Genomic DNA, 20,346 nt, shown 5'->3' with positions numbered 1-20,346 from the left:
GCTGTGAGCAGCTGAAAAGCCCTTGCCTTTGCTGGTCAAGTCTCCATCCTGGGACTCCTCCCTCTGTGTCCTGACGGAGGACTTTTCCCACGGGATTAGGAGGAGCTCCGTGAGGGAGGAGCCGTGTCTTGCTCTCTCTTGACCCTAGCACTCTGCAGATGTTTGGCGTAAAGATACATGGAATGAATGAAGGTGTGAGTGAATGTGGGTGCCCTACGGGACCTGCTCTGTGTTATCTGATGCACCCTGTTTCCTTAGGTGAGAGGGAAGGGGAAGCGCTCTACAGGGGACCCTTGTCCTTTCACTTCCTTCCCTCTCTGCCTGGTGAGCGCCTGCGGTAGTATCCCAAGCCGCTGGGGCTCGTGGCTCTCCTCTCCTTCCCTATTGCCCGGGCAAGAGGTAAACATGCACTCACTGAAGAATGAAAATGTTTTTCCTCTGGAGGTCCAGAAGGTAGCCTGACAAACAATGAGTTCTCGGGGTCCCTGAGCAGAGCCAAGCGCCGCCGAGGCCGACAGAGCCCCCGTGTGCCACAGCCTCCACTGTCACTGAGCGCCTGCCTGTGCCCCGTCACTGTGGCCCGGCCCCAAAGAAACAGGCCTTCCTGCCCCCAACTTGGCTGCTTTGCTGGTGACATGATGCTAAGAAATATGCTCTGAGGCCCTTGAGGAGCATTGTTTGAATCTAAACTGGCCCCAGTCCTACCGGGCAAGTTCCCCTGAGGGACCGAGGCGGCTCCAGACAGCCCCACCTAAGGGACAGAGGTCAGGGCGGACTCCGCCTCCCGTGGTAGCCAGGATTCCGACGCGCTGTGCTTCGGCCCCGCTTGCTTTCTGCCCAGTGCAGCGGTGCGTTTACTCGGAATAACCATTATGCCCCCTGTCTCATTCCCTCCCCCTTCCTTCTCTCTCTCTCTCTCTCTCTCTCATCTCTAGAAATAAAACTCTGGAGAAAGTGACTAATTCACATCCCTGGATGTCTGTGCAGTCTGTGGCTTTAAGAATCTTGAGGCCATTTCCAAACAGTGATGAGAAAAAATACTTCCTTGGAAGGAGGCCACCTGGGGCAGGCTGACCTTGAATTGCTCACAGCACGTGTCAGGGCTCCAGTTGCCTTGTCTGTGATGCGTGTGCGTGTGCGTGTGTGTGTGAGATTTACGTGTTGGGGGATGGTGCTGGGGCCCTGTGACTTGGTTTCCTCATGTGTGTAATGGTAATAAAAACCCTTTCCTTCCAGTGTTAGTGTGAGGGTAGCGGTAACGTAGAGCTCCCTGCCCAGCTCCCAGCCGGTAACGGGATGTCTACGAGAGCTGCTGATTCAGCCATGTGATTAGGCTCCAGGAGAGAAGCAGCTCTCGAGCCTGGAGGCTCCCCTTTCATCTCCTCTTAGGGTATCTGTCCGATAGTCGATAAATGTTTGATGAAAGGAGTACGTCTTGGGGAAAACTCTTTGCGTGGATTTATTCAGAGCGCTCTCTGATGGGTGTGTGTGAGGGGCTGTGGACCTCTGAAGGGCTTCGCTTTTTTCTCTGAGAACAGATGCCACAGGACGGTTTTGAGCAGAGGGGCAATGTAACAGGACTCAGCCTTTCACAAGGATCACCCTGGTTACTGGGCCGAAAAGACTAGACGGGCAAGGAGCAGGGAGTATTGGACAGGTATGGTAGTGGTTTAGGCATGAAGTGGCTGTGGTTTGGGTCAGGGCGTCCGTGGTGCCAGTGGTTATAGTGGTGAGATTCTGAATATACCGAGAAGGTGGGGGGCACGGAATTTGCTGAAGAATTGGATGGTGGATGTGAGCAAAAGAACACTCGAGAATTTTGACCTGAGCTACTGGAAGGGTGAAGTTCCCTGTTTACCAAGATGAGGTGGCAGCAGGTTTGGGAGGGAGTGTCAGGAAGAGTTTTGTGTTTCTGATGTAGACATCCAGGCCGATGACCAGGAGCTTGTGTGTAGAAAGAGACCACTCCACAGTTCAGCAGTGCCTCTTTTCTGTCTGCACAGGTCTCTGGGGTTCTCACCTGGTTTCTCGACTTCCTGTGTCATCTCTCTGCTACCAGCACTCACATGTATACCTCCAGCCTCTCTCTGCCTCCTTAACTCAGACTCATCAATCCAGCTGCCTAAATCAAGTTCCTCTGGATGTCTGCAGAGGGGTTCCTCTGTCCCCATACAGGGTCTGGCAAGTTGAGATGCTCAAGCGTTTGTTGAGCATGAATGTTCCGTATTTCTTAGACCAACCTTATGAATAGGCTTTATTATTATTATATAAAAACACATTGATTCAGGCTTGGTTAAAAACAAATTATAGGATACAAATGTATTTACATTAAGTTCTTCAAATTTTCCGTACAAGGGAAAGGTGATTTAAGATCATAAAAATATTTATATAGGTTCTTTTGTTATTTTTACAAAGATGAAACAAAAACTTCCTACGATATCTACAGATTCTTCCTGAGATATTCAATGGCGAGTCGTTTGGGAAGACACTCCTTCTGGACTGTTCACGGTTAAACACATTTGTTTGTTTCAGGGACTGGGATTTCCTCGAATTGTAAATGATCTGTTAATCTGACCCATGTAAAAATCAAGTGGACTCTTTTAGAAGAATTTTAGACCCTTGTGTCTACTTTATTCCATCTTTTTATTGATGTATATCGTGAATCAGGGAAGTACATCTGGCTTTCAGTATGCAGCTTGGAGAATTTTCACAGACTGAACAAGAGTGTAACCAACTCCAATCAAGAAATAGACTGGGACGCCTGGGTGGCTCAGTCGGTTAAGCATCCAACTTTTGGTTTTAGCTCAGGTCATGATCTCAGGGTTGTTAGACCGAGCCCTGCGTCAGGCTCCACACTCGGCACGGGGTCTGCTGGAGATTCTCTCTCTCCCTCTGCCCTTTCCCATGCACATGGACGTGCACTCTCTCTCTAAAATAAATAAGTAAATCTTTAAAAAACAAAAAAAGAAATAGACCATAGCTCCCTCCTGTCCCCTGCAGCTTATCCCCCCAAGCGTAACTGCTATCTTTACTCCTAAAATCATAGATTAATTTTGCTTGTTTTTGTGTTTGTATGAATAGAATCGTACAAAATGTACTTTTGTGTGTGTGCCCTCTTTCTCCGTGTGTAAGAGGCAGCCATATTTTTGCGTGTAGGTGTAGGTTACCATAGTGCTGCACACGTGCACGTGTCTCAGTGTATCCATTCTCCTGTCGGCTGGCATTTGGATATTCTGGTACCTGTCTTCTTGTGATTTCATGTAGGCATTTCTGCAGGGTACACACCTGGGAGTGTGGGTTTATGGGCCCCTGGGGAAACATGTCAGCTGTCGTCCCAGTTCACCCTCTCCACAGTGGCGGGTGGACACTGCCCATTGCTCTTCCTCCTCCTTAGCACTTAGTGTTTCCTATTTTCTCTTTTTGCCCATTCAAGTGTGTATGTAATGGTATCCTTGTGGTTTTAATTGATTGTTTCCTGGTGACTGTCGGAGTTGAGCACCTTCTCATCTGTTTATTGGCCCTCTGGAGATCGTCTTTTGTGAGGTGTCCGTTCAATCCTGAATCTATTTTTAATCATTACCAGTTATGTAAAGAGAACCTAAATGGTGGCTCTATCAGATTTGAGCCCAAATTTAAGGTGAAGCTTGGTGTCTTCTGTAGGTCGTAGCCTAGCCTCACTCTTGCACCCCACCCCTTCTGCCTCCGCCCCGAGCCTCTCACTCTTTGGCTCAGTTCCCGTCTGGTCTGCGTCCAGCTCAGGCATCTGGATAGTATCTTACCTTTGACCCTAACAATTCCATTTATAGGGACCTGCCTCATTATTACAGGTGCCTAGAAAAGTAAACATGAGAGTGTTCATTATTCAGTATTGTTTGAAGAGCAAAAGTTAAAAACCATCAGCAGGAGACTGGTTAAATAGGTTTCAGCAGAACATTATTCAACCGTTAGCTGTGCTCATGCGAAAAAATGCCCACATGGGGCGCCTGGGTGGTTCAGTCATTGGGCTTCTGCCTTCGGCTCAGGGCGTGATCCCGGAGTCCTGGGATCGGGCCCCACATCAGGCTCCTTCACTGGGAGCCTGCTTCTTCCTCTCCCACTCCCCTTGCTTGTTTGTGTTCCCGCTCTCGCTGGCTGTCTCTCTCTGTGTCAAATAAATAAATAAAATCTTAAAAAAAAAAAATGCCCACAACATATTGTTAAGGTGAAAAATATTTCAGCTCTGCCGTATGTAGAGTTATGAGGGACTTTTCACTTTCTGTGTTATATATTTTTGCAGGGCTTGGATTTTTTGTAACGAGGTTGTTTTACTTTTGTTGGGGGGGCGGGGATGATAAAAATGATATACTTACCACTTCCAGCAGCACCAAAAGCAGCGCAGCGTTACCCATAGACTGCCTGAGCACGTGGGTGATAACGGGCAGACTTTCATGTCAGAAGAGGCTTCGGTGTTGCCAAACTCCAAATAGTATCTTCCCTCTGTTTTAACATGAATAGTTCTATATTAAGTAAGACAGAGGATCTTTTAATATGGAAATTGTTGGAAAAAATGAAACATCAGGTTGCTTTCCGTTCTAGGCTGCGGTTATTTTTAGCTAAGTGTTGGCAGAGGCCTGGCGAAGTTATCCGATCACAGTAATGGCCTCCATTTATTGAGCATTTGCTGTAGATCACGTCCTTGGCTAAATGCTTGACACGGAGGATCATGTTTAATCCCGAGGCTATGCTTTTCTGTAGGTGAGGGACCTGCAGCTCAGAGAGGGACGGACCTGCAGCTCAGAGAGGGGCGTTTCCGCACCCGAACTTGGGTTAGAACGGAGACCGCCTGACTGCCGAGCGCACGTGCTGCCTGCCATGCTCACAGCCCGCTCAGCCCGAACTCTTGTCTCTATCTTTACATTAGTCTGTAACATTTTAAATAAATAACGATCTGAAATCCTAGCTTTAAAAAAAGTTCTTCCTGGGGCGCCCGGCTGGCTCAGTCTGTAGAGCATGTGACTCTCAATCTCAGAGCTGTGAGTTCGAGCCCCACATGGGGTGTAGAGATTACTTTAAAAACATAAAAATCTTTAAAAAGTTCTTCCTAATGTCCTCAAGCCACTTCTCCACTGTAGTTGTCCTTTTTATTCATTTGGAAAATGGGGGCGTGTGGATCGCGTAGGTAGCTTCAGGTGGAACTGGTGTGAGTGGACAAGTGGAGGCACTTCCCGGTTGTGCCACAGTTCTGTACCCAGTACGCCGTAGGTCGCAAGAAATTGACAGCCACGGTGTTTCTCAAGATGAGCTGCAGTAATTTTGGAACTGCCTCAAAGTGTCATCCACCATGACTCTGACGTCCTGGTCCCTGGTGTGGCTGATATTTAGAGACTGCCCTTATCCAGAGCGAAATTAAGCCCTGACGAAAACCGCTGCTAAGTTGGGATCCCAGCTGCTGCTAAGTGACGTTGAAAGGCCAGTTGATATGCACATTTGTCAGCACCGGGCAGAGACCGCTGTTGGCTTGACTGAGGGACAAGTTGAAAATCTAAGAATGAAATATTGGTCCGTGGCAGATTACTCGGGAAAAAATTGGTGTGATTTTTGGGGATTGGGGGTTTTGTAGAGATTTGACTCTGTGAGCAGGCTACGTGCCTGTCTTCCACTGTGTCCTTCCTCTGACATTGGTCTGACAGCTGGGTCTGCGTCCTACAGTGGTCGCCCAAGAAAAGTGCCTGCTCTTAGCAACGCCGTGGCCATTTATGCAGAAATCGTGAGGCTATATATAAGCACCCTTCCTCTGGAAGAAATGACTAGCAGATTAGTCACTGGGAGTTCCTGACCTTCCATGGTGTAAATGCCACACTTAGCAGTGCTCTGAGGCTTTGTTTTCTTAAGTTCTGTCAATGACCTTTAAAGTTGCGCTCACAGATTTGATAAATGACAATAAAATAGCAGCTTGTGGCATTTCCTTCTTCCACGAAGGAGGGTTTTTGTTTCCTTGGGTGAGGTATGGCCATAAAGAAAGTGGACCAGTCTGGCAGTCCCAGGTGTTGGTGGGATATGGAGCAACTGGGACCTTGGTAGTGGAGTTGCAAAGTGACAGCCGTTTTGGAAAATCATTTGGCAAAATCCACAAAATTAAATGTAGTATATACTCTGTAGTCAAGCAGTTCTGTTCACGGAAAGCTCTTGCATGTGTTCCAGGAGACGTGTACGAGAATGTTCATTGCAGTGTTGTTTATGGAAGCTGGAAACAACCCAGTGTCCACGGAAAGTGAAAGCACTTATATATACTTCAGCATGGTTAAATGTCAGACCTACCACTGAGTGAAAAAGCAAGAACATGAGAGTAGTCATAATGTATTTCCATTTATGTAAAGTTCACAAAGCTGTAAATTAAACTACACTTACAAACTGTCAAAAAAAAGTAAGGGACGGTAAGCACAAAAATCAGAATCATGGGGGGTGCCTCGGTTGGTTGAGCAACCAGCTCTCATGATCTCAGGGTCATGGAATGAGCCCCGCGTTGGGCTCTGTGCTTACGGCAGAGTCTGGGACTCTCTCTCTCTCTCTCAAGTGAATAAATAAATCTTATAAATCAGAATCACAGTTACCCATTGTTGTTGGGAAGAGAGATGTGACGACAAAGGGGCATGTGGTGGCGTCAGTGGACTTGATAATTTTCTGCTTGTAGAGCTGTGTTGTCTGATGTGGCAGCTACGTTTCAAGTCCTCGGTAGACACAAGGGCTATCATGGGGGACGGTGCAGATACAGAACATTTCCATCGTTGCCAAAAGTCCTGTGTGGTAGGCTAGGTTGGCGGATGCATGCATATAATTCCCAGTCATATATATATATGGGGGGGTCAAAATTTTGTTTTAATTTCAGTACTAGAAGATCTCTAAAAACACACATATACAAAATTTGAAGTGTAACTTTCTAAGTGAAAAGTCAGGGAATAGTAAGAGAGTGGTTGATAAAGCTGCCTGAGACTCCAGTAGCGTGGGGCCGTGTCTTTGGCACTGGCCTCTGCTCCAGATGATTGATACACTTGTGGACTCACGAAGAGGGGCAGGAAGTGTGTGTGTGCACGTGTGCGTGTCTGGTGCCGTTGGCAAGATTGCCCTGACAGAGACGCCACCTGTTGCTTCCTTCCGCCCTGCTATCTCTGGTCATTATAGTACTTTATCAGCACTCAAACGCATAGTTTGAATGACCTTGCAAGTCACCCGAAATCTATATTGTCCACCCGTTGTTTCAAGAAAAAGATGACAAGCAGTCTCCAAGTCAAAGTCTATCCTAGTTAGTGCTGTCTTCTGTTTCCAGAATCGAGGGGGTTCATTACCATCACCAAGAACCTGCTTTTTCCACTTGATGTAACACCTTGTGTGCTAAACATAGCTGTTTCTAGGCCGTTAAACACCCCCAGGAGAGAGATTTATTGATGGATGCAGTTCTTCCTTTAAATGCTGATATGGACTCCCAGCTGTGCCCCAAGATGGACTAGAATTTCAGGCTGAGGTTGAGAGAGTGCTGTAATATACTTCCTACCTCGGGCAGAGGTGCCCTTACTTGGCCCTTGGGTCATGATCAGGGCTGGCTCTGAGAGTGCGGGAACCCCAGAGGTTTTTGAGGGGCCTGCCGTGCCTTGCTTGCATACCCCAGTTCGGCCCTGGTCATGATGGCAGGCCGTGAATCTGGCCTGTCCATACAGCAGCTCAGAGTCGCAGACAAGCAAAAGCAGAAGTCGGCTCCCCCAGCCCAGGTCTCTGGAGGTCTTTGACCACCAGAGAAACCGTGCATCCTGCCTAGACTTCCCCATTTGTGTCTGCTTTTCTGGCCCTGCTTTCAGTCTTAGTTGCTCAGGTGGAAGTCGCACGGATTAGTACTTTAACATCCTCTTTGGCTCGGGAACCTGCCTGGTCCGTGCTGTGACTGTAGGGACACTGAGGCAGGCAGCAGGACTGACAAGGCAGAGCAGATGTGCAACCACAGAGGGAAACAGATTGAGACTTCTGGTCCACACTAGAGGAAGAGGAGGATGACATTTGTAAGGCCCTCAGTTACTTAAGGGTCACAAGTTAAAAGCTCGGTGCTGCAGAGTAGCCCGATTCAGATCTGTAAGCAGCTGGGAGATGAGAATTGAGAGTTGGATCAACCTTGCCACTCATCCAGCTCGCCTGGTGTGGTTCGCTCCCTGTATGGAGGCACCGTGTGCCCGGTGTGGGATAAGAACCTCACTGTAATTATCCACAGGCAGCACCTCATTTACTCTGCATCACATCAGCCATCTCAAGAACGTCATCAGCCCCGTTGTCCAGACAAAGAAACCTAAGACTTGGAGAGGTGACTTTGAAGTATTTTAACCCAAACAGTCTGACTGCAGAGCTCACCCTTTTAACCACCGTTATGTATGATTAGACCGGTCACATCATTATGAAGTATAAAGAAGGAAGTATGAACTGTATAGGGGACCCACCCTGCTTGGGTGGGGAAGAAGAGGCAAGATAGAGGGAAGATGGAGAAAACCGCACCATGCCAGTTGACCTGCTTTGAATCCCAGGGATGACCGTGGCATATAAGAACAGGTGCTGAGAGCCCCTCCTTACCCGGTTTTGAGCTGTTCCGTGTGAGGAGAGAGGTGCACCAGCTTCCTGTGGATTTCTGTACACCTTTGGGGTCCAAGAAGGGCTTCCTGCCAGCAGATAGTTGCAAAACCGTGTTTGGTTTGACTCTGCATGTGAACGAAGGTCAGGCTCTGGCTTTTCTCTTGGTCCAGAGTGCAGAGGGCTCCTAGATAGTTTGCAGAGAGCAGATAGTTCATCTGATCCTGCCCGCCACCTCGAAGGTCTTTGACAAAGGAATTGAACCTTGTCCCGAGGAAGTCACATGCAGCAATCACAGACATGGTGACAGGCCTGTAGCACAGGGTGCTGTGTCATTTATCTGGAAGGGTGTTTTAGTAGTAAATAGCTGGAAAAATTGAAAGGAAAAAATTTTTTAAAAATTTAAAACCTGGTGGTTTTAAAACTACCAAGTATTTTTCCATTGCATAGGATCATGTTGTGTTCCCTAATTTTCAACCACTTCCAAGTATTTCCTGAGAATTTCGGATTGTATCAAAAGAAGCAGTCCGTTTTGGGGGGTATTTTCTGATTGGTTGATTTGTTCATCTGTTGAGTGAATGTTTCCTGAGTATCTTCTAAGGGCCAGGTACCATGTTAGCACTGGCATGCAGGCATGAACAGGACAGGTGTGGTCCTCAGTGAGTTTGCATTCTTGGGAGGAGACAAGCACATAAATAAATCACTTAGTAGGATAGTTTCAGACACCGGAAAGCACTGCGGTAAATCGCGAGATGAAGGAAGTCCTCAGTGGGTTTTTGCTTTTTTTAAAAAACAGCTTCATTGATGGGGCGCCTGGGTGGCTCAGTCGGTGAAGCGTCTGCCTTCAGCTCAGGTCATTATCCCAGGACCCTGGGATCGAGCCCCACATCAGGCTTCCTGCTCAGGGGGGAGTCTGCTTCTCTCTCTCCCTCTGCCCCTTCCCTGCTTGTGCTGTCTTCCTCTCTCTCTCTAATAAATAAATAAAAAATCTTAAAAAAAAATAAATAAAAACAGATCCTTGAGATATAATTCACATATACAGTTGACTTCGAGTGTAGAATTCAGTGTGTGTGTGTGTGTGTGTGTGTGTGTGTGTGTAGTAATTTACTGGGTTTCAGTGCAGCCATCACCAGATTCTAATTTTAGAACATTTATGTCCCCTCACCAAAAGAAACCTCCTACTCATTAGCAACCCCTCTCCTTCCCTCTCCCATTCCCTCATTCTTAGCCACTAATCCACTTTCTGTCCTTATAAATTAGCCTACTCTGGACATTTCAAATAAATGGAAGATACAATAAGTGATCTTTTGTGACAGTCCTCTTTCACTTAGCATAATTTTATCAAGATTCATCCATGTTGTAGCAGGTGTCCGGATTTCATTTCTTCTTATTGTCAGGCAATATTCTGTTGTTAGGGTATGCCACATTTTATTCATTCGTTCATGGACATTTGAGTAATTTCCACCTGTTGATTCTTAATGAATAATGCTGCTGCGAAGTTTTGCGTACAAATCATATGGATGGATGTTTCCATTTCTCTTGGGTATATGCCTAGGAATAGAATTGCTGGGTCGTCCAGTAACTGTTTGATCTTATGAGGAACTGCCAGATATTTTGCACAGCCGCTGCACCATTTTACGTTTCCAGCAGCAGTGTAGGAAGGTTCCAGTTCCCCAGCCATCACCAACACTTGGTTATTGCAGGTCTTTTTTATTATACATAGTGGGTTTGAAGTAGTAACTTATGTTGGTTTTGGCATTTCCCTGATGACTAATGATGTTGAGCAGCTTTTCATATGTTTGTTGCTCATTTGTGTATCTTATTTGGAGAAATGCTTATTGAAATTCCTTGGTCATTTTTAATTGAATTATCCTTTGTTGTTGAATTATAAGAGTTGTTTATGTTTTCTCCACACAGATCCTTACCAGGCATATGACTTGCAGGTATTTTCTCCCATTCTGTAGTTTGTCGTTTCATTTTCGTGGTGGTATCGTTTGCAGCACATACATTTTAATTGATATATAATATCAGGTTAGTTTCAGGTATACAACATAATGATTTGATATTTGTAGATATTACAAAACAATGACCACAGTAAGTTTTAAGTTTTACATTTTGATGAAGTCTAATTCATCTGATTTTTCTTTTGTCACTTGTGCTTTTGCCATTCTAAGAAACCATTACCAAGACCAAAGTCACAAAAATTTTATCCCTGTGTTTTGTCCTAAAAGTTTATAGTTTTAACTTACATTCAGGTCTTTGATCCGTTTTGAATTAATTTTTGTATATGGTGTGAGGTAAGGGCCCAGATTCATTCTCGTTCTTCTGTATGTGAAATATCCAGTTGTGCCAGCACCATTTGTTGAAAAGAACATTCATTCCTCCATTGAATGGCCTGACATCCTTGTTAAGAATTGATTGACCCATAGACACGTGGCTAATTTATTCTGGACTCTCATATCCATTCTGTTGTTCTGTATGCTTATCCTTATGCCAGTACCATGCTGTCTTGATTACTATAACTTCTTAGTAGTAAGTTTTAAAGTCAGGAAGCATGAGTCTCCTAATTTTATTCTTCTTTTTCCACATTGTTTTGTCTGTTCTGTGTCTCTTATATTTCCATGCTTATTTTAGGATTAGATTATCAATTTCTGCAAAAAAGCCAGTTGGGATGCTCATAGGGATTACCTTGAATCTGTAGATCAATTTGGGGACTGTTGACATTTTAATATTAATCTTGAGTCATGAACATGGTATGCCTTTGCATTTATTTAGATTGTCTCAACTTCTTTCAACAATGTTTTGTAGTTTTTAGTATATGTCTTGCACTTCTTGTGTTAAAATTATGCCTAAGTATCTTATTCTTTTTGATGTTATTGTCAGTGGAAGCTTTTTGTTTGTTTTTATTGAAGTATGGTTGATATACGATGTTATACTAGTTTCAGGTGTACAGCATAGTGACTCGGCATCGCTGCATGTTATGCTGTGTTCACCATCTGTCACCGTGTAACGCTATTACAAGATCATTGACTATATTCCCTATGCCGTACTTTTAGTTCCAATGACTTAGTCATTCTATAACTGAAAGCCTGTGTCTTCCACTCCTTTTCCCCCATTTTGCCCATCTTCCCATCCCCTTTCCCTCTGGCAACCACCATCAGTTCCCTGTAGTGTAAATGGAAGCTTTTTTTTTTTTTTTAAATATCATATTTATTTATTTTAGAGAGAGAGGGAGAAAGGTAATAATCCCAAGCAGACTCCATACTGAGCGGGGAGCCCTACACGGGGCTCTGTCTCATGACCCTGAGATCGTGACCTGAGCCAAAATCAAGAGTTGGACGCTTAACCGGCTGAGCCACCCAAGCGCCTCTCAATGGCAGCTTGTTAAAATTTCATATTGGAACGTTCATTTGTACTGTGTAGAAATCATCTGACTTCTGCATATTGATCTTGTATCCTGTGACTTTTCTGAATTGGTTTATTAGTGCTAATAGTTTTTTTATTTTTATTTATTTTTTTTAAGATTTTATTTATTTATGTGACAAAGAGACAGCCAGCGAGAGAGGGAACACAGCAGGGGAGTGGGAGAGGAAGAAGCAGGCTCCCATCGGAGGAGCCCGATGTGGGACTCGATCCCGGAACGCCGGGATCACGCCCTGAGCCGAAGGCAGACGCTTAACCGCTGCGTCGCCCAGGCGCCCAGTAGTTTTAGTGAGTTGCTTGGGATTTTTCATATACAAGGTCATATTCTACAGATAGGGTTTTATGTCTTCCTTCCCAAGCTAGACGACTTTTGTTAGGGTGCTAGAGTTTCATATTGGGTGGAAATGGTGAGATCAGACACCCTGGGCTTGTTCCTGATCTTGGAGAGAAACCATCCAGTCTTTCTGGAACTACGTTTCAGAGGGTCTTGAACAACTTAGTGCTATTTCAGTCTCCATGCCAGCTCTGAGCCCTTGCCCATGACGCTTGTTGCTGTTCCCTAAACCAACAAAAACGAGGAGGTTGATTCAGCAGGGCCCTTTCTGTCCCGTTCGAGCACCCTACGCTTCTGCGAGTCTGCTTTGGTGCTCTTACTTCTTAGCCAGTTCCCGTAGACTTCGGTCAGCTCTTCATACAGACGCTGCAGAGGACACTGGGAGTAACTGGCGAATTCTTTTTCCACAGCCATTTTGACTGCCTTTGACTTCCAGAATTCTGAACAACCTAATTTAGATGGAAATTGCAGAAATTAAAACATGTAAGCAGAAGTGTTTCAATAGATCCGTCTTTCCTTTCCTTTGTAACTAAACAGCCAGGGAAGAAGATTTGTTTAGGGACGATACTCATTTCCACAAAAGGTCAGCAGAGCACCGCTCCTTTCTACCCTGCTTCTAACCATTCGTACCCTCCTTGTTTTCAGACTCTCAGCGTTCTCATCTCTCCTCCTTCACCATGAAGCTGAAGGACAAATTCCACTCACCCAAAATCAAGAGAACGCCATCAAAGAAAGGAAAACCAGCTGAGGTGTCTGTGAAAAATCCGGAGAAGCCTGTGAGCAAAGTAAGCCGACTCTCTCTAGGTGTTCCTCCTGGCCTTCGCCTCCTTCGAGCAGTATGAGTTTGTGCTGCGTTTAAGTTCATTCCCTGGGGATTCCGCTTTCAGTGCAGAACACCTAGTCCATAGCATTCCATGTTTCCAGGCAGAGGCCTTTAGCGTCCTTGTGAAATGTGAGCCTTTAGGATGGTGAGTGTTTCTCCTGTTAATCAGAGTCGAGTTCAGTCGGCTAGAACAGTTCTCCTTTTCCAGATGTGTCATCCTCTGGGCACGTAACACAGCTCAGCGCACCGTGTTTACACCCCACAGTGCTGCCTCCCTGCCCCAGACAGCCCCGTGTTGCCCTGGCACGCACACACTTAGAGGGAGGTTTGTGACGTCCAGAATCCTTCATTTGGCTTTAGGGCCCATGCTCTGAGACATGCCAAATCCTTGAAACCCGGCCAAGGGTGTCCTCAAGCACGAGTAACCTCGGCAGGGCCGGTCAAGCCAGATGTGTCGAAACAGCGGTAGATGTTCACCAACCCTTCCCTTCAGCTTCAAACGGCCATTTCAAGCTCTGTAGGAATCCAGGTTTCCTCTCTTCCAGGAGGCAACAGACAGATTTCTACCAGAGGGCTACCCTCTCCCCTTGGATCTGGAGCACCAGGCAGTAGAGTTTATGTCCACCGGTGCTGTGGCTTCCAGGTCTCAGAGGCAGAAGGTCAGTGTGACGCTAAGAACAATGGGGTTTGCCTTGCCTTCTACTGCAGAATCCTGGGCCGTGGTTTTGGGGATGGAAAGAAAAATCTGTGCAATATCCTTGTGTTCAGTTGGGTGGCGACTGTGGGCTTCACTGTTCAGGAAACAGTCCCGGGGCCTTGGGTGAAATGAAGAGTTTATCCAAGCCCCTGTGGTCTTTGGAGAGAGCTCAGCACTCCATGACGGAAGCTTGGGGGTCCTTCCTGGGGTTGGTTTGGGTGTGCTGCTTGGGTCCAGCGGGTGCCGGGGGCAGTGGGTGAGTCTCCTCTCTCAAGGCCAGCCCTTCTTTCCTTGAGTTGCTCAGATGATCTGAATAGTCAGCACAGGAGGAGCGTCTGCAGTAAAAGGTGCTGTGTTAGACATCCAGCAAGCCTCTGTGGGGAGAGCGCAGGGAACCAAGCACTCAGAACCAGGGACACCTTTGGTGCTGCTAACATTTACCCAGACTTTCCTTAGCCCCGTGCGCAGTGCTTTGCGCTTACTCTCTTACTGAACATTCGTAACAGCCCTGGGAGGTGGGAACTTACTTTGCAGAAGTGGAAACTGAGGCTGTAGAGGGAGGAAGCATTAGCCACCGTCACGCAGGAAGAGGCAGTGAAGCTGACTTGAGCTCAGGCCATCTGACACCCAAGTCAAAACCCTCAGGATGCTACGTTTCCTCTTTATGAAAGCCAGAACTTAGGTTGGAATGTCCCACAAATCCAAATGGTAACTCTCACACAACGAGACAGAAAAACAAAATTCACCTTAGCAGTATCAAGTCAAGAGGAGCCTACAGACATCCCGTTGCTGCAGTGATTGTCCGAAGCATGGTGGCCGGTAGAACTGTTGTCACAGCTGTCAACTGAACGCCACCGGCAGACACTGCCCCGTTACATAAGCACACAATTCTTGAATTTTGCAGTGTACCTATATTTTTGCTTTTATTTTGACCAGAATATCCTAAAATTCTAGTTAAAAGTGAGAACATTAAAGTTTAAAGTCCAGAAAGTCTTCTGTTGAATAACCCTTTTCCCCGCCTCATCTGTTAGCAAAAGGAGGAGTACGATTAAGATGTTCAGTGTTTGCCAGATTGATGACATTGCGGACTGCAGCGGAGTAGGAAAGGAGAAGATGTGGTGTGCACCGTAGTTCTTTTCTGGTTCAGCCTGTTTAGCAACCTCTTGGAGCTGAGTTTGGTTAAAAAACAAAACCCCCGAGCAGGGTGTCCGCGGCCGTGTAGTATAGTGCAGGTAGCCCAGAGTAGAACGACTTAGAGCAACCGTGTTCTGCTGTTAGCTCTGATAAGAGACTGCTTCGGCCACGCAGTTCTTGGAACTTTTCCCCCTTTCTTCATCACTCCAAGAGAGGTCGTGGGGGGACATTCAGTGTGAAAGTGTCCTTCACTCAGTGTGGGTTCCTGCACATTCCAGGGGACATTGGCAGTGTCTGGAGACATTTTTGGTTGTCACCACTAGGAAGGTGAAGCAGGTGCTCCTGGGTCTGGTGGGTAGAAGCCAGGGATGCTGATGAACACCCTGTGCAGGACAGCCCTCCCTGCAACAGAGAATTTCCACCCCGGATGTCAGCAGTGCGGCAGCTGAGGGCCCGTTGGGTAGCAGGGGGCTGCAGGTACCATCTTTACCCAGGGGAAGAATGTTACCCCGGTTTTTGGTTGTCGCCCTTTAAGAAGGGTTGAATTACTCTGCTCTGCCCCAGGTCAGCTGCCCGAGACCATGTGAGTACGAACCTCTCGTTGAGTAAAAGCCTACAGGCAGAACTGAAAGTGCTGGGGACTCTGCCAACACGTGTGAACTTAGAAGACGCTGTCGGAGAAATGTGGAAATACGTCTGTCACTTGCTGCCATCATTATTGATTACTTACGAGCTCTCTTACCTCTTAGAGAATATTTCCGTATATGTTCTCATTTTAATCCTAGTTTATATGCATGACATTCCCGGTTTTTTTTATTTATTTATTTATTTATTTATTTATTTATTTATTTATTTATTTATTTTTAAGTAGGTTCCACACCCAGCGTGGGGCTTGAACTCATGACCCTGAGATCACAAGTCGCGTGCTCTTCTGCGCATGCCAGCCAGGCGTCCCAGCATCCCCTGTTTAAATACAGGGGACACTGCAGCTCAGTAGATAGGGCAGATTCAGATTCTTCTACGGCTTCCTGAGGGCCTCTCTTTGCCCAGGCCCTGCCTTAGGTTTACTCCTTACCATAACTGCATGCAAAAGCTTTTATCATTCCTCATGTATGGAGTTTGGGCTCTGGCCCAAGTTTTCGCAGTCAAAATCTGGTTTGATTTTATGAACTACTTCCATGTGCTTTCTCATTCATTTCCCCACATCAGGCTCTTCAGATTACCCAGGTTAGGTATTGGCGTCCCCGTTTTGCAGATGAGGAGGCTGAAGCCAGTGGTCCCCAAGCCCAGCAGTGGCTTCGGGTGTAGGCCCTCCCCCGGCACCACGACCCTCAGGGAGTTTCCAGGTTTGTGGATGGATGGTGGCGTCATCCCCCACGGCGGGAGGGGCCGCCCTGGTGCAGCCGGGCAACTTGAGCAGAGCCAAGGCTTTGGGTTCCCAGTTCTAGCACGTGCTCCATCTGGGTGTCTCACTGTAAACTCTTCTGGCTGCATTTGCAAGACGCCAGAGCTGTTAAGGAGCAGAGGGGCTATGAACAGACAGTGCTTGGAGGCCATTGATTCTGGGAGTGCAGTTTGCTGGAGGGTTACGCTGCTAAGTTGTCAGCTCCTTTCGTAGGAGCCCAGCGCAGCCTGGTTCTTCAGTGGCTCATTTGATCTCTCTGCAAATGACAGAAAGATTCTTGTGCTCAGAAGTACCTCCTGCCCCTTTTGGGTGCCCCCCATCTCCAGGTCAGCCTCTTTCTCCCTAGCAAACCTGATGACACATTTTCTTACAATGTTTCCTGCTTCCTCCCTATCTTTCATCATCCCTGGCTCCAGACATGTCCTGATGTGCTGAGATGGCAGGGCTGTGGTCAGGGTCCTCTAGCCAGACTGGCCAGCCAGGGTTTCAGTCACACTGATGTCTGGGTATAATTCCTTCATAGTCACGTTCTTCCTGGCCCCAGCGGGTTGATGGCAGAGCAGAAAGCTCTTGTCCATGAGGTGGGAAACAAGAGCCTGGCCTCTTGGAAACGGACAGTAAATAAAGGTGTCCAGTCGTAAAAAAAAAAAGAAAAAAGGTTAGGGTAAAGCAGCCAGTGATGGAGTAGGGAAGGGGTGCTCCCACCTTAGAGAACTTCATCTTTGGGGTCTACAGACCACCTTTGGGGAAGTACCCTATTGAGAGAAAGTGAGTCAGGTCTTTGGAAGTTGCCTGACCAAAGAAACTATTTACTTCTTGATCCCATTTGTATATTTGACTTCTGATATTCACACGGGTTCGACATGGCAATTCAAATAAATTTAAACTGACATTCCCCGTTGTTTAAGAAGAAAAGAGCTGTGTTCAGAATCATAATCACTTCTTATTATATACCATTTATTTATCAATTTATAGATTATTGTTTAAATCAACTTTTTCTAGAATGTTCTTCTTGCCCTTGGTTGCTTTTATTTATGTATTCACTGGACCCCAAAGAGCCCACAGGTGGCTGTTTTCCTCATATACAGCAATCGTAATTTGCACTGGACATGTAATCAGTTTTCCTTGGGTAGGGTATCCGTTTTATAGATCGTCCTGGATCTCCCTTCCCTGCCAGCCAGTTGGGACCTGGGTCGCTGACATTAGGGCCAATAGAGAGGGAGGCTGGGGAAAGTAACCAAGGGGTGTGTGTGCCCACTGACTGTAGATTCGAGGTATCTTGCAGTCACAGAGAAAAGATTTGGGCATGAGAATTGGAATGGTGGTAAGCGTAGGGCTCTGTATGTTATTTTCCTCCTAGCTGAGCTTCCTTCAGGAGCAGAGGGACTGTGAACGCTGTTCGCATTTGCTGCACGAGTAGTGACTGAATCATCACCACCTGCTCCGGCTTCTTTGCCTTTTCACCCCAAAGCATCTGCCCCTTCTAACCCTGGGATTTCCAGACCCTTTGAGAGAGCCACGTCATTTCATTTGGAAGGGGCTGGATCTTTGGGCTGAATGTGGGACTCTAGTGAGGGGTCCTGGGAAAACACGTTTTGAACACAGATGCCTCTGCCCCTCTTACGCAGTCCCTCAGATCTTTGAAAGGCCTGGGATCTCTTGATTTACTGGATAGGTATGCACCATGATGAGACCTAACTGTTGGTTCTCTAAGCTTCCTACAGCCGTCAGCAAATTAGTCCTCCCTACACATAATGAGATGAGCGGTGATACCTCAGTGTGGTAGAAGGGGAGAAGCGATTTTCGAGACCTCAGGCCACATCAGTCTGTGCGAGGAAAGGAATTCAGGAGTATCTCAGTGCGCTTTCTTGGTCCAAGCTCCCTGTTCCTTCCTTCAAGCCCAGCCTCTCTATCCTGATTGCAGTCCTTAGATTCGGCTTGGTTTCTGCGGCAAGAAGCCTTTTCTGTTTGCATCAGTCTCAAGCTAGTTTATAGGAAATCGTACTTTATTTTTTTCAAAATAGCTCCCGTTAATCTCTCTCCTCCCTCCTTATGCTTAACATTTCCTTTCAGAACCTGAGCTGGCTGGAAGAGAAAGAGAAAGAAGTTGTTAGTGCTTTGCGCTACTTTAAGACCATTGTGGACAAAATGGCTATTGATAAGAAGGTACTGGAGATGCTTCCAGGGTCAGCCAGCAAGGTGCTGGAGGCCATCTTACCCCTGGTGCAGAGCGATCCTCGAATTCAACACAGGTGAGTTGCCCTGAAGTCCTTGGCTGTGTCAGAGGAAGGGAGACCTATGGGCATCTTGGTTTGGGGGCACTTCAGACTTGGGGCTCTTTTCCCTCCCAACACTCTCCCTCCACAGCTATGACCTGATGTTGTCCCAGGGTTGAGGTTGATGTTGCTCATGAGGCCTTGACCCTGACGGAGATCTCTCCCCTCTAGGGATGTAGCCACAGGGTAAGTCTGTGGTGGTTTCTTTGCCTTAGGTCATTGGCAGTAGTCACATTGAGATTTGGACACGTATCTAGTACCCTTCCTTGGGTTTATTGCAGCATTAAATTTTATTAACATCCAGCTTGGTAGAGACCTTGACTGCTTAGCTTATTAGGCCAAAGGAGATAGAGAAGAATCCCATTAGGGCATGGATTCATGAGACATTTAACTGTGTCAAACCAGGATCTCCCAGACAGTGCCTGGAATCGCTGGAAGCCAGGTATGCTGGGTGGAGTCCGCCTTCGTCCCAGGGAGCTTTTGTGGAGGAACGCTTCTATTGCTAGAGTGCATTTTCCCCTTAAAGGTTGGGAGCAGCTTGCCGCCATCTCTATTGTTAAGTACAGAAAGGAAAGGAATATTAAATGTAATCTTAAGTGAGAGCCTAGCAGGCGCTTTTTCTTTGAGAGGCTTCAGGTGCCTGCTGGCTTTGTGTTTCTTTTCTGATACCTGCTCAGGATAAACGCATCTCTGTTTTCAGTTCCTTGAGATGGTTTAATGTTCATACAGCCCCGGGAGACTGAGCTTTTATGAACTGCTTTCAGAACTGGCAGTGAAGTGCATAGCTTTCGTCTTCTGGGAGACAGTGCAAACTGCGTCTTTATTGCCAAGAAGCGCCCTGCCTGGGGCTTCCGCCCTGGACTCTCCGCTGACCCCTGCAGACTGTGCTCTTTGGGCCAGTTGGTGGCGGAGGATAAAACAGTGGTATGGCTGTGCCCTGCTACTGCCTTCGCTTCTCCAGGCCGTGCTGCTGCCCCAGAGGAGAATACTGAGGGTCCCGTCGTGCCCTGTTCATTGCAACACACAGAGTGCTTTGTGTGCTGGCCTCCAGACCGAGGACTGTGTCCCCGTGGTAGTTAGCCCCGTGCCCGGCTCATAGAAGGGCCTAGCGCTGTTCTCCTTTGAGGGAATGGGCCTTACAGGTTGCTAGGGTCAGATGTGTAGATGGCTTTTTATGCACTGTTCTCCTGTACCTCTACTCGTGAGATGGTCCCTACCACGGAAGAATTAGAATCTAGTGGAAAAAATCAACTTCCCCACGTGTGGTAAGGCACTGATTTTACGGTACCCAGTGGAAGCTCTGTTGGGATTTGAAGGAGGGAGAGTTAGAGGAGAGCCCCATGGTCCAATTAAACTTCCCAGAGCAGGAGATGCTGGGGCGGGGCCTGAAGGAAAGGTAGGAATTGGACAGGCTGTCAGGGCAGGGGAGCAGGAAAGCAAAGGGCCTGAGGCTGGCCAGGGCACAGGGTGCTCCCGAAAAGGGGGAGACACGGCAGTCGTGTAGCAGAGAGTGCGAATGCTCTGGGGCACGGACCGAGGGGCAGTGGGGAGTCGGGGCTGGCCACTGTGCCCTGCCTCAGGCGCTGTGCCTCTCAGGGAGTGCAGGGAACAGTGCTGACCACGTGTGGCTGCTGGGACTGCTGCTCCCAGAGCGTTGGCCCGCAGCTGAGC

At 47.2% G+C, this 20,346-nt stretch overlaps 1 protein-coding gene and 1 long non-coding RNA gene across 12 annotated transcripts in view; one reads left to right on the top strand and one right to left on the bottom strand.

The window, feature by feature from the left end:
- The window catches only part of RAPGEF1 (Rap guanine nucleotide exchange factor 1), a 131,302-nt gene that overhangs the window by 53,280 nt on the left and 57,676 nt on the right, over positions 1-20,346 (top strand). For 7 of the 11 annotated variants that reach the window (XM_048223357.2, XM_048223348.2, XM_048223347.2 and 4 more), the window contains exons 2-4: positions 12,986-13,125; positions 13,709-13,822; positions 18,473-18,651. In XM_048223357.2, coding sequence (XP_048079314.1) covers positions 12,986-13,125; positions 13,709-13,822; positions 18,473-18,651 — 433 coding nt within the window. The remainder of the gene's footprint in view (positions 1-12,985; positions 13,126-13,708; positions 13,823-18,472; positions 18,652-20,346) is intronic. The other 4 variants (XM_048223359.2, XM_048223353.2, XM_048223352.2 and 1 more) reach the window with 1 other exon arrangement.
- On the bottom strand, positions 2,629-8,823 carry LOC123001896 (uncharacterized). The gene is made up of 4 exons (XR_006411198.3): positions 8,587-8,823; positions 4,350-4,476; positions 3,780-3,831; positions 2,629-2,929 (listed from the first exon to the last, which is right to left on the bottom strand). It is a non-coding gene; the product is annotated as an uncharacterized LOC123001896 (long non-coding RNA).

The sequence above is a fragment of the Ursus arctos genome, unplaced genomic scaffold (assembly GCF_023065955.2).
Source record: "Ursus arctos isolate Adak ecotype North America unplaced genomic scaffold, UrsArc2.0 scaffold_18, whole genome shotgun sequence".
Taxonomy (NCBI): Eukaryota; Metazoa; Chordata; class Mammalia; order Carnivora; family Ursidae; genus Ursus; species Ursus arctos.
The sequence above is the reverse complement of the archived record's forward strand: the minus strand, read 5'-3'. Positions and strand labels throughout refer to the sequence as shown.